A 14,118-nucleotide genomic window follows, 5' to 3' on the forward strand; every position below is an offset into this window, starting at 1 on the left:
TCCCATTTATTTATTTTTGTTGCTACTTTGATTGCCTTTGGGGACTTCTTCATAAACTCTTTGCCTAGGCCGATGTCTAGGAGAGTGTTTCCAACATTTTCCTCTAGAATTCTAATAGTTTCATACCTTAGGTTTAAGTCTGTGGAACCCATACTACTAAGTGAAGTATCCCAAGAATGGAAAAACAAGCACCACATACACTCACCAGCAAACTGGTATTAACTGAGTAGCACCTAAGTGGACACATAGGTACTACAGTAATAGGGTATTGGGGAGGGGGAGGGGAGAGGGAGGGCGGGTATATACATACATAATGAGTGACATGTGCACCATCTGAGGGATGGTCATGCTGGAAACTCAGACTTGTGGGGGGAGAGGGGGAAGGACATTTATTGAAACCTTAAAATCTATACCCCCATAATATGCCGAAATAAAAAAAACATTATGTTATACATGATAACTTCATATAATGTCATATATCAATTTAAAAAAAAATAAATAAATTTGGGGAAAAATGAAACATAAACAATAAACCCCTAAATATGTGTATGGTCTTTGTAAGGCATCAAATAAAAGAAATTCAATAGTCCAGTCCTGAAATGAGAAGCAAAACAATGGTTTAAATACAGAGTGTTTAAAAGTGTACAATATTTGCTGTTACAGGTATTTTATATATTTAATCTCATTCAAGCTCTTTGGATGGTATATGGAGTCTCTGGCAAGCCCTAACAGGAGAGTTACAACACAGACCCCTTGGGTTCTGAAGCAAGGCCATGCTGTCGGTGGCAGAGGACTATTTGCCATTTGAAATATAGCCCCTATTTGGATTATCAGATCCATTAAGTCATTGGTTCCCAGGAGGGTGAGCCCACTATATCAGTGCTTACTATGATGGACGTCTCTCCCACTACACACCCACTTAGAGGTGGCTCTAGAGGACAGTGGTAAAAGTAAATCCTTCTTACAGGCAGAGTGTGAGCAGTACTCTTGACTGTTCACTTTGTATGTTAAAAAAAGTAGCTAGAAGTAAGATTCATGGTCAGTGGTAAATTATTTGGCCAGAGAGATGAAAAGAGTAAACTTGGAAGAATGTATAAAAGGAAACGAGAGAGACATGTGTAAGGTCCCATTGTAGTAGCACAAAGTGGGCAGTTTTATATCCCAGGTTAATGGCTAGCAGAGGGTATCTACCACAGGGCAGGCCCTCCATAATGAGATAAACTGGCAATTTATCCAGTGGAGGTCAGCCGCCAGGCACCCTCTTCAGCCACCCCATGCTTATGTGATGAGCATGAAGAGAGTAGCTATGGTGACAGGCAGGCGTCCTCAAGCTATGGCCCGTGGGCCACATGTGGGTGTTTTTGCCCATTTGTTTTTTTACTTCAAAATACTGTTTGAAAAGTTTGAAGAGCCCTGGTGGCAGGGATAGCGGCTATGCATAGGCACAACAGAATGGACTCCCTCTCCCTATGGGTGATCCATCAAGGTTCTGCCAACGCTGAATGGCAGCCCTCCCAGCAGCAGCAGAGACCTGGCTGAGCCCTTACTTTGGAGAGTCGATGGAAGTTGATGATACAATAACCCTTCTGCTTGAAGAAAGCAGTGATGCCTCCTTCCTGGAACTTATATCTACTCTGGATGTGGATTTGTCTTCCTTCCTTACCACCCAAATTCTTCCGAAAAGGCCTAAACTATCTTTGTGCAACTGCAACCTGACAGTTCTTCATTTTGGACCTCACACCATACATTCCCTCTTTCCTCCCACTGCTTTTCTGCCACTGCAGCATGAAATGTACATGGGACCCCATTCAACATTCGTGTACACACTATCTGCAAGTTCCAAGGAATCAATGTTCAGGGGCCACCCCAGAGACATGAGTGACAGGATCCAAAGGTTAAATGCTTTCCCTTTCTGCTTTCATGGAGACAGGTTTGCAATGCATTTCACAAAGTATCTTAGAAGATCCCCAAACAAGCAAACTCCAGTTACCTGAATTAGAAGACAACATAATACCACATCTTTGTACTATTGACTTTCCCTTTTCTTTACATACCCCCATATAAACAACTACACATAAGTCATTATTTTTTATGCTTTGTTCTGGGCAGATAGCCACATTCAAAGATGATTTGAACCCTTCCAGCATACAGTTACTATTATAACTAAAGTGATAACTAAAGAGGACAAGTTTTAGGGTGACAGATTATATGTTTTGTTGGAGATATTATGGTACAGACTGGACTCACTTTCCCTTCTACCAGGTATAGAGCTAAATTTCATTCTTCAGCTTCCACATAGGTAAGTTCAAGTATAAGTGCATGTACAACACATTTATGACTGGTTTGGAAAAATCTCCACTCTAATCTCTTTTTCTGCATCTGCAGGATGAATGATGAGGAATCTCTGAACTTTTAACAGGGTGTAACCACACAGTGAAAGAATTTGTAATCACTAAATAGCTATGTAATACCTAAACTACTCTAACTCCCTCACCTTGTCCCACATCTTCCCTTCATAATTATATTTTATGTGAGAAATTAATTTTTATGTCAGTCTACTAATATTTGATGTGTTATCAGTTTTATAAATTAGTGATAGCTTAGTCTATATAAAAATTGGCACTTTGAAGTAGGGGTACTGCCATAGTTTAAATCTGAAATATACAGAATTGTCTTAGTGGTTAGGTGGTGAGGAAATGCATATTGGAGGCTGGAAAAATGGAGACCCCTTTTTATTTTGCAGTGACAAATCATTTGGTACCACTTAAAAGAGAGATCAGATATCTACTACCCAATTGGTAGTAGTAGGTAAGGTGGTTTGAAAGAGCTGGAATGATAGCACTAGTTGGTCACTCTTGATTGCACTGAGAAGAGTTTTACCATAAAGTGATGAGCTTAGGTAGAAATTGGTTGGTTTTCAGGCAGTGATCAGAGGGATTAAAACAAGGACTCTCTAACTTAGAAAATGCTGACTACTTCTAGGTACTAAGTAGCAAGAGATAAAATTGAAAAAATATCTCCTATTATAAAAGGTCCAGATTATTTCTAAATTAAACAAATTGAACTATGCAGCAAAGATCAGAATAAGGTTAGTACATTTTCACTCAAGTCTATCATTTCTATTCATTTAAATCATTAAATTAGAGAGAGGCATGGAGGTGAGGAAGCAAAGACATAGGCAGACTTGGGAACTGAGTCAAAAAAATGTTTTTTTTTTTATTGTGCATACTGGCACATGTAACTGACAAAAGCAAATATGTCAGAAAGTCAAGACAGTTTTAGATTGCCAAAGAAGCCACCAGTCTTCTTGCAAAATGTCTGTGACTGTTAAATACTTTAAAACAATTCTCAATTCCTCAAACTTGTATGAGCAAGACTTGGTCCATGAGAGCTCCATGTTCCTGAAAGAGGACATACTGCCCCAAACCTACTTCAGATGTGCCATGGAGAAAAATGGTCAAGGAGGTACCTTTCAGAGGATAAAATAGGAGCCACAGAAGGTGGTTCTTCACAAATATTTGATTCAGGGTCTAATTAATGAAATCTACACTGCCAGGGAGACTTCCCAGTACCTACAATAGGGTCCCATTACTGTGTACTCTTGCTCTCTCATTTTGCCTTATTTTGAATAGAAGTTTTTATTGAGGTTATGCTGTCCCTGATACTATATTTACACATATAGCATATATACGCATATAGTATATATGTAGGTGTATGGTATATATGTGGATGTGTTGGTGTTGGTATTTGCCTTGGGGGGAATGTCACTGAATAATGAGACTTTTAAATTCATAGGTTGCCTGTTTACTATAAGGCACCACAACATTTGGATTATACATCATACAACATCCTTGCCTTTGAGCTGTTGGCTGCAACTAGATATAAATTTTGGAAATATTGAGATGCATCCCTTAGAGAAAGAGTAAGTGTATTCTCTATGTGAACAGAAGAATGAAATGTATATCTGGCAAAAGGAAGGGTAAGATGTGGCAGAGACTTATTTGGTGATTAATAACACCAGTTGCCTTCCTTCCTGGAACAAAGCTAGACTCTCCTTCCCAGCTTCCCTTGAGATAGATGTGGCCATGTTACTGTGTTGGGGCCAGTGAACTATGGGTGCATGTGATGTTTACTGTTGTCACTACCAAACCATAAAATGCTCCTTTGTAATTGTGGGACATTCTATACTCCTGTCCTTAGCTGAATGGAGAAAACTTAGAGGTCCTACGCTGAGGCAGAGCTGCATGTTGAAAAGAGGCTAGTCCTCCAAATGACCATACTTACTGCAGATTGGACCATACGCTATCAAGGAATAAACTCCCACTGTGTAAAGCCTCTGAGCTTCTGGAGCTTATTTCTCATATCACAATCTTAAAATCCAAAAGAAGACATAGAATAGGTGGACAGATAATTGGATCTGATGAGAGATCCTCCCTAAAGACTGTGAATCAGTACAATTACAGGTGATGATGGTGTGGCCATGGATGAGATCTCCTAGGGGGATATCACAGTTACTTTAGTAGAAAACCTACAGTGGAGCCCTGTGACACAGAGATTAATGGACCAATTGGTTATCAAGGTAGACATAAAAAGCACCCAGAGTAATCAGAGGAATGAGATCCAAGGGGGTAGAGTATATCAAGAAAGGAAAGGATATCAACTGTTCTTAAAGATGGCTTAAAATTCTAATAAGACAATGACTTCCAGAATTTCTGAAAAGAATGTGGTTCATAATGAGTAGGAAAGTTGCTTTTGCGAGTGGATCTATACCCAGAGGCCAAACTGGCATGGGTGGATCCATGTGTAAGAGATGAAGAAATTGAAACAGTGAACACAGGCAACTCTCATTTAAAATTTGGCTCTGAAGCAGGAAAAGATAGGGTGCTAATGAGTAATAATTGAGTTTATTTTTTTTTCCTTTTCATGCAAATAGAGATTCTTGAGTGGGTTTAGAAATGAATACAATACTTCCTTTCTGTTAGTATAACAAAATTAGAAATATGACCATCATCCTACCACAAGAAAATGACTAAAACGTGTTGAATGAATTTCAGATGAGATCTTCAAATGGCATTTAATAAAATTCAACATTCAGTATTTAGAGGGGATGTGTAATTTATGACTAGGAGAGAATTTCCTTATTCTGATACAAAGTATCTACAAAAAGCTTATGACAAACCTCATACTTAATGGTAAATGGTGAGAGAATCTCCTCAGATCAGGAAAAAGAAAGACAAAGGCACTCACTATCATCATTTACATTTAACATTTTTCTGAGGGCACTAGGTGTTATGGGGAGTGAGGAGAGGACAAAAAAGAAAGGAAAGGCATGAGCATTGAGCAAAGGGAACAAAATTATGATTATTAAGAGCATAAGTTTATCTACATAGGAAGCACAAAATAATTCAATAGTCAGCATTTATGAATATTCATCAACTTTGCTGCATATACATTTACATATAAAAATTAATTGAATTTCTGTAGTCCAGTTGCCAAGAGTTTGAACATATAATCCTAAAAATATATGACTTCCAATAGCAATTATAATATTTAGCAATACCTAGAAAGCACTATAGATAGCCAGAGCTATGCAAGAAAATTGAGACATTATTTTTATTGAGAAAATAATAGAAATGTATTAGAAGAGAGAAAAGAAAACTATACATCCACAGACTGGAAATCTTACTATCAATTTTTTTAAATAGGCAAATGTTTGGTGGCAATTGCAGGGTGGGGGAGTGGAGGGGTGCTGGGCATGGCCCAGGGCATCAGAGGGTGGGGATCAAGCAGCTGAGAACCTGACTGTCCCTGGGAAGAGGGGAAGTGTCAGGAGGCAGAAAGACATATAAGCAGAGGCTCCTGGCCACCTCTCACATACTCCATTGTCCCACTGGATTTCATTTGGGAAACACAAAGTAAAAGATAAAATTATTAAGAATTTCAAGACAATGACTACAGAGGACTAGACCCCAAGCCTGGGGTGCTTCTGAGCACAGAGCCTTCTGTAACCACACTGGCCATCGGCCCATGGAGCTATTCCTATTGATACCCAAGTCCTGCTGCCACGGAATCTGATTTGATTGGTCTATTGGGCATGAAAATGTTTAATGTCTCAGTGATTCTTATGTTTGGCAAAGATTGAGAACTGTCTGTATTAATAGGAGATTAACTAACAATTACATTATGGCTATACTATAGGATACTAAGCAGCCTTTAAAACGAATTAAGTAACCCTGTAGGTACATACTTGGAAATGGGTCTACCACATCTTTTTAAGTTTAAGACTCATTCTGTAAAGCATTATGTAATAGTTCTATTTCCTTAAAACATTTGTATATGTGAGTGTGTGTTGCACGTGTCGGGGGAAGGAGGCATGTGTTTGGATGTATACATGGTATTATTCAAGGTATATGCATATTGCAAGTAAAGAAAAAGTTCAAAAGAACATGCAACTTTTTTTAATATTGGCTATTTCATAAGAATGGGATTAAGGGAAAAATTTATTTTTATTTCTATATTCTTTACATTTGCTTAAGCATGTGTCACATTTCAATTGCTGTTTTCTCTTCCCTGTAGGATTTACTAGAGATAGGTCTTCTACTTCTTCTTCCCACTCTTCCTCCATCTTTCTCTCCTCTCTATTTCCCTCTCCTTCTTCTCTTTGTCCTTCTCTTTCTTTTTCTCCTTGTCCTCCTCTTTCTTCTCCTTCCTGTTCTTTCTCTTCTTCTCCCTCTTCTCCTCCTCCTCTTCTTCCTTCTCCTTTTTATTCTTCATTAAATTCTTTAAACAGAAGGAGCTGAGTCTTTAGGGGCAGAGTGGTGGTATTTGCATACCTCTTTTAAGTGATTACAGGTGGTATTTTAAAAGACAGCTCTGAGCAAAGCAAAAAGAGAATATCCCTATCAGCTGGAGGTACTCCCTCCCCACTGCTTCAATATAGCGGTGGAAACACAATAATGGATGCTTTAATCCTTTCCATTTCTATGGTCCTCTCTATTAACCAATTTTTCTGTCTTCCATTTTTCTCATCTCTCTACCAGCTCTAACTGCCACAAATTCACTCTGTGCAAATTTTCAGACTATCACAGAAATGTACGTCTGTTATGAATCTAGAGGTCAGCAGGTAAGTGGCAGAACACGATTTGTTCGGGGATGCCCTTCTGTCTGGGTCTAGTCCCGCACACAGGAACAGACAAGGGCTCTTCAAAGCTTTGATGTGAGAACGGAACTATGAGGTTATGACTGACTCGTCTTTGGAGTGGACTGAACAGACACACAAGATTGTTTTTATTACCATTTCACAAGCAGGAGAACATAATGGGCTCCGAGTTGGCCAGCTGGCCAGGGGCATGAGTGTACTGTAACCCAGTGTGGAATCCTGGGCAACCCATTTAATCTCTTAGTTTTCTTTTCCTCATTTGGAAAACCCAGCCAACAGTGGATGCTCAAAACCATCTTGGAGTATTCATCCTCAGTAAGAGCCACCAGATTACTACAGCTACATGAGTGATCCCAGACAAGACCATAAGAGAACCGTTCAGCTGAGTCCAGAACTGTGAGCAAATGGATGGTTATTGTTTTAAGCCATTAACTTTTGGGGTGGTTTGTTACTTATCAATATATACCTGATATACCCAGTTATAAACCTATGCTGTTGACATTGAAATCAATAAATGATAACTAAGAGTGACCCATCAAATAAATTTTAAAAATTCTTCCACTTTCTGCTAGGTGAGAAAAATAGCAAACACATAGAACATAATCAAAAAATAGATTTTCAAATGCAATAGCAAATACAAAAATGTCTTTGTGAACAAACTTTTTGTGCTAGATTACCATTGTGTACTGTATAGACAAAAATAAGACATTTGTGTATGTGTGTGTGTGCACATATATGTTAATACATACAGAGAGAGAGAAGGAGAGAGAGAGAGAATTTTATTTGGGGAACTTACGGAAACATGATTTTCTATGAAGCATATGCTGGAAAATCTTGCACAAAGATTCTTCGCTTTGTGTAATGGCCCTGCAGGTACACTGCACTTGAAGGACAGTCCCAAGGGTACCGATGTAGGCAGCTTTGCAGTCATCACTTTCCGAGCAAGTGAGGTCCTGTTTGCTTAAGGTACTGATGCAGTTCTCATCTTCATGGCACTTTCTAGTCACGTGCTGCCAGCAGTTTGACTGAAATTTACTATAGCGCCTCCTAGATAAAGAGTGAAGAAAAGGAATTAGCCTGTGAATAATATTATTTCACATTAACTTCCTCACCTACTGAAAGACTAACATAAAACAAAGTGTCTCCTGGATTACAGTACATAGCTGAAAACTAAATTTTTACATTCAAACATCCCAATAGAAAATGTAGAAGAAAAAGTAGAGGAAACTTGTGAATTATTGCCCTATTGTGATGCAAGACAGAGGCTAAATTTGCTCTGGGTTTTCCTTCATTACTAATGTTATTTCCATGGGTGATGATTTGCAGTATGAACTATTTGAGAGATTTATTAGCAATTTTCAAGCTGAATGTAGCTTTGTGGCTAGCATTTGGCTACTGTCTCACACCAAGTGATTTCAAATAACACATTCAACCTTTCAAGCCAGTTATCCCATAGGATGGGAGGTACTGTACACTTTCTTAACATTTCTAAGCAGACTAATTCAAATTTACAATATGCTTTGAGGTTCTCTGGCAGCAAGAGCTAATGTAACCCAAAACATTATGAGTTTATTTAATGGCCAAGATAATCCTTTAGAACTATTTCTGACTATACATTTGATACTCGCTGCGATAGTTTTGAATAAAAGTCTGGATAATATACAATAATTTTATTTTTGAAATTTTTACAGTAAGAATATATTCTTCTTAATGGAAACAAGAATAGTAATCTTCCAACTTAAATATTCATCACCCAAAATTACTTTTTACTTTTTCTTGAATAGGTCACCATCAAACATGCATAAGCTTATTTTTTATGAACTTATTTGTCTATATTTAGTAGCAACTCTGCTAAAAAGACAAAGCCACATTGTTTGTAATAATCTCATATTTAAGTAATCTTAAATGATAAACTTTTTAATATGATGAAATTATATTTATTAGTATCATTAAAATTTATAAATATATTATTACAAAATTTTAATATAATTAAATATATTGACATTTCATTGTATATTCAAATGTATTGGATTAAATATATTTAAATAAATTGAAATTTAATATAGTGGAAGTTAATTGGTATATATTAAAATTTATAATTAAGAAAATATGACAAATTTCTTACTATACAATTCTGAGGCCAGATGAACAAATATGTTCCTTTAATCTAAGTAAGAGTTATATACAGGATTTCATCTAAGTATAAGTTTTGAAAATGTCAGTTGCCATTTAGAAGTAGGAAATAAATCTGCATCTAGATGCTATTTATTTTTTATTAAATATATATTTTACAAAGTTTAAGTTCGTGATTTATCTACTGGTGGAAGTTATTCATAAAATGTCATGAAATATTGCTGAAAGAGTGAACTAAAGAATATTTAATTAAAAATTTTTATAAAACACTTTAGTACATTGGATACCAAAATCATTTGAAATTAAAATGTTTAAGTGTGACAACAAATTTATATTAAAAGCTTTTATTTTAGGTTTGAAAATGTTTTGAGGTACAATGTTTTCATTCTCTGTATTTTCTTGATTTTCTGCAATTTTTAGTTTTGGTCTGTCCAAGCAATGCAGTATTTAAAAGAATAATTTTCATGAGGAATTGAGTATAGTATTTTGTTTTTATTCTTGCTTTCAATTTCCATTTACATTGCAAAACGTAAGAGAATGTTCTCTGTGTAATTTCTGCACATGGAATGTTTTACATTTAACTTTGTAACCTAATATATAGCCACATTTTTAAAATGTCTCATACCATTCTAAATGAGTGTATTATGGAAATTTGCTTTTAAAAAGTAGTTAGAACATTTTCTAAGTAAATGCTTTTTTTTTCACTACTTTTTTGAGTTTGTACATATGCAAATATTATGTACTAGAACTTTATATAAATTCATAAAATTCCATCAAACTGGCAAAATACACCCTCACTTCCCAGTTCGTACCTGTATTGGACAAAATTAATGGAGAAATTGCCTTTATATAGCCTTCTTTGGCTTTTTCAAAAAATAAAGGAATGTCAAGACTCATCATGAATTGAGGATTCTGGAGCAATGATAGAAATTCCATTTTAAAACCAAAGTTCCCTGCTTTTCTCAAGTACAGGCTCTTCTGCAAAAATGGCAAGTGATAAAGGGTTTATCATCCTCACTTAACAAGTGGTTTTCCATTTGGAGATTCTTTTTTTTTTTTCATCTGAATTACATTAGCAATAATTTAATATGAATGCTGGAAATCTCCCTAAGGCAAAATATCCTTAGGAAACTGATAGGATTTGCCTTTTCATGTTGGCTGCAGTGTTGAATAACATTTCCATCACCTCTATAAAGTACTTATTAAAGGACTATTTGCACATGGTGAAAGGAAATTGAAGACACACAGTCCTTACTCTCTGAACTAATCTAAAAGAGAAATTAAATAAGAAGAGATGTATATCCATACGTTAAAATATTAATACAAAAATTGAGTGCAGAATGTTTAAAAGTGAAGGAAAATAAGACAGCATCTTTGCAGTGCCTATCCTGTTCTAGACCTCACACCACAAAATATTTTATTTGATACGGAAACTCAGAAATATGCTCTGAAGGTTGAATACTTCAAGATAATTAGGTAGCACATACATCTAGGGCCCTGGCATTAGAATCAGGCAAAGCTGAGTACTCATGTATGGTGACATATGGTATTTTTACAGTGATTGTTTTTTTTTTTTTTTTAAATCGTGTTCCAAATATATACCATGGAAGATTACTCAGCCATAAAACAGGAATGAAATAATGTATTTTACAGCAATTTGGATGGAACTAGAAACCATTATCCTAAGCAAAGTATCTCAGGAATGGAAAAGCAAACACCACATGTACTCTGTAATAATTTGAAACTAATCAATGGGCACACATGAACACCAAGAGATGTGAAGGTCATTGGAAATCAAAAAGAGGGAAGGAGGGTGGAGGTAAAAACCTACCTATCAGGTAAAATGAACACTATTTGGGTGTTGGGCACACTAATAGTCCTGCTTAAGGATTATAAAAACTATCTATGTAACAAAACATTTGTACTCCCTTAATATTTTGAAATAAAAAAAAATAGTCTTCCCTGGCCCTGGCTGATTAAAAATTTATTAGGTTTCATTGTTAGTGTAGATGATAGATAGATACATAGATAGGAATAGTTTATTTGTGATAAAAAAAAAAGTAGTGTAATCAAAGAGTTACCATATTTCATTGAATGTAGGAGATACCATTATTTTACGTATAACAAAAAACATTTATTGGCACTTAAATTATGACAAATGTGATATGTCAAGGAGGTTAAAATGTGTAAAAAAATTTACATCTTAGAATCAATTTCTCTAATAACAATTTTTTGAGATGATAAATGAGTTTGAAAAATATAAATTGCATTATAAAATTATTTTATCATTGCTTTTATTATTCACTCAAGAAAAATAATTAATGAGCCTTAAAATAACTGATACACATTTGCAATGACAAGACTGTTGAATAAAATTTTCTTAAGAACCTTGACGTCATAGATGATTAGTTGAAGCAATGTCAACACTCTAGTTCTCTGCTTAGATCTTTACCCTTTTCTTCATAGAATGTGTGTTTTAGGGAATCAATTATCTCTTGATAATTGTTTACAAGATCTGGAATTACTTTGCAAGTTAAAATGAGTGAGATTAAGAGATTCTACATAGTTAAAATGTAAAAGAAAGCAATTTACCAAGAACCTTCAGGAAGTTGGTATCATTAAATCTTTTAGTCTTTTGCCACTGGTTGAAGCAAAGTGACAAATATGCCAAATCTTTGCTCTGAGCTATCATACACTCCTCCATACAAAATGTCTATTTTGATCTTTAAATGAATTTGATATATATGGAGTTTTATTCATTTATGTAAAATTAAGTAAAATAGTTCCTAATAGAAGGCACTAAGGACACAAATAAATGTGAAGAATTACTCAAAAGTAAGAAAAAGATGAACCCAAAATTATGTGGTTTAATGCTGGTTGTTAAATAAAGCTCCTTCCATATGATAACATCAATATTACAAATAGTTGTGACTCATCCAAGTTATTCTTTCCTACATCTTTTCTTCCTCTTGTCCAAAAGTGTGCACTACACTGAGGATTTCTGACCACACAAAAGATAAATTCATCTTGAATATATAACAAACTGTGTTAATGAAGACCCTAGCAAAGAAAAGAAAAGAGCTAAAGACTGCTGGACTAAATCTATGGTTCCCCAAAGTGGTTACCTAGATAGGTAGAATATAGTCTCAGCTAGCAGCCAGAATGAAAGTCTTAGCAAGGAAGGCAGGTCATTCAGAACTCTGCTAAAAATTCTCCAGTACCACTTTGTTTTACTAGGAGTAAAAGCTGAAGTCCTTGCACTGTTCCTTCAGGCCCTGCATGATCTATGCTTGCCCATACCTACCCCGTTAAATCTCCCACCTCATTTCCTATTGCTCTACGCAGGACAGGCATGTGTATTTCTTATTCACTGTTTCCTAGAGTAGTAGTAGGTACTTGATTAATATTTTTTTTCTGAATGAACAAATAAATGACTGACATTACTCCCCCAAGAATTAAAGGTTTGAAGTTGGGAAGAGGACAATGGGAAGATTTCTCACTTCATGTCATACATGTACACTGAGTGTGTCCAAACTGTACTCAAAATACCTTCTTCTTCCTGAGCTCCAGCCTAAGACAGAAGTGATTTATTTTGGAGTTTGAAGAGTCACCTTGCCAAAATTCTATGACACTCAACAGTCTTATATAATCACACCAAAAAGCATATTAAAAAGCAGATCTACAAGCCGGGTCTATTAACTAATTCATTAGTCTATGCTGAATATATAATTTCATTAATAACTGTTTTACAACTACCAAATTTTGGCATACTGAATTTCTTTATTCAAAAAAAAAAAAACTATTCTGCATTTGAATTTCAAAAGGATATTACACATGTACCACAGATTCAAAATATGAATTGTCTGGCTTTATTTACACCAGGTTGGATGATGGTGGGGACTCTTGATGTAATGAGATCAAGTGTTAGGACTGGATTGTAACAAATAAGGTGCCTAAATAAGAAAGTAAGATATGCATGATTTTACTCACCTGCATAATTCATCATTTCGGCAGCTGTGAATTACATTGAGGCAAGTAGGGGGTGGAACTCTGTTCGCTGCACATGGCTTGCCGTGAAGAGCTTCTTTGGACTGTTGACAAGGTATATCAGATTGAGCACAGTCACAAAAAGCCAACATCTGGGCAATGTTAAAAGGCATATTTTGATAGAAGAACCGTATGGCTGCTTGGCAGTGTTTCACATCACACGGATTTCCATTTGCTGAACAAGCTTTAAGGTAAGGGGCCAACTGTGCATTACAGACCACATCCTCCACACACGCCTCTGCCACTTCCAAACAGGACCAGATCCCTTTGAATCCTGAAAACAATGACATGCCCAGATCGTGGAAAACTAAACAGGAAGCTGTATATACAGAAACTGCAAAACACTGTGAGAAGTCTGTGAACAAAATACAAATGATGTACTGATGTGCTATTTTTGGCAAACATTCCTTTTTTTTAAGGGTAAGTATCAACTTACTAAGACCTGAATAGTGGACTGTTGGAATCATCTTTCACCTCCACTGGATACGTATTGTGATCTAGAGTGATGAGAAGTGTGTAGGGCCAAAACTGAGCTGGAGGAAAAATCTCCCAGTCCAAGTTTCTCAAAAGTAAACAATAAATCTTCAGAAATTGTATTTGAACTATATAGTTTATGGTGAGTTCATTGGTCAAGGCACAATGATTCTCATTCTGTTGTACTTTTTATTGTGGGGGGCATTCTTGAATAAAATCTCCATGTAGTTATACTTGCATATAGAGATGTCTACATTCTGGAAAACACAGGTATATGTGAATGCCCCTCCTACCGCATGCATAGG

General features: G+C 36.0%; 1 protein-coding gene across 1 annotated transcript in view; it reads right to left on the reverse strand.

Annotated features, from left to right (window-relative positions):
- GFRAL (GDNF family receptor alpha like) overlaps nt 1-14,118 on the reverse strand; it is a gene marked incomplete at its 5' end in the record, with an annotated part of 51,895 nt that overhangs the window by 23,434 nt on the left and 14,343 nt on the right. The window contains 2 exons of the mRNA XM_012780784.3: nt 7,956-8,206; nt 13,283-13,613. Of these exons, the coding sequence (XP_012636238.3) occupies nt 7,956-8,206; nt 13,283-13,613 (582 nt within the window). The remainder of the gene's footprint in view (nt 1-7,955; nt 8,207-13,282; nt 13,614-14,118) is intronic.

Source organism: Microcebus murinus, chromosome 5 (assembly GCF_040939455.1).
Source record: "Microcebus murinus isolate Inina chromosome 5, M.murinus_Inina_mat1.0, whole genome shotgun sequence".
Classification (NCBI taxonomy): domain Eukaryota; kingdom Metazoa; phylum Chordata; class Mammalia; order Primates; family Cheirogaleidae; genus Microcebus; species Microcebus murinus.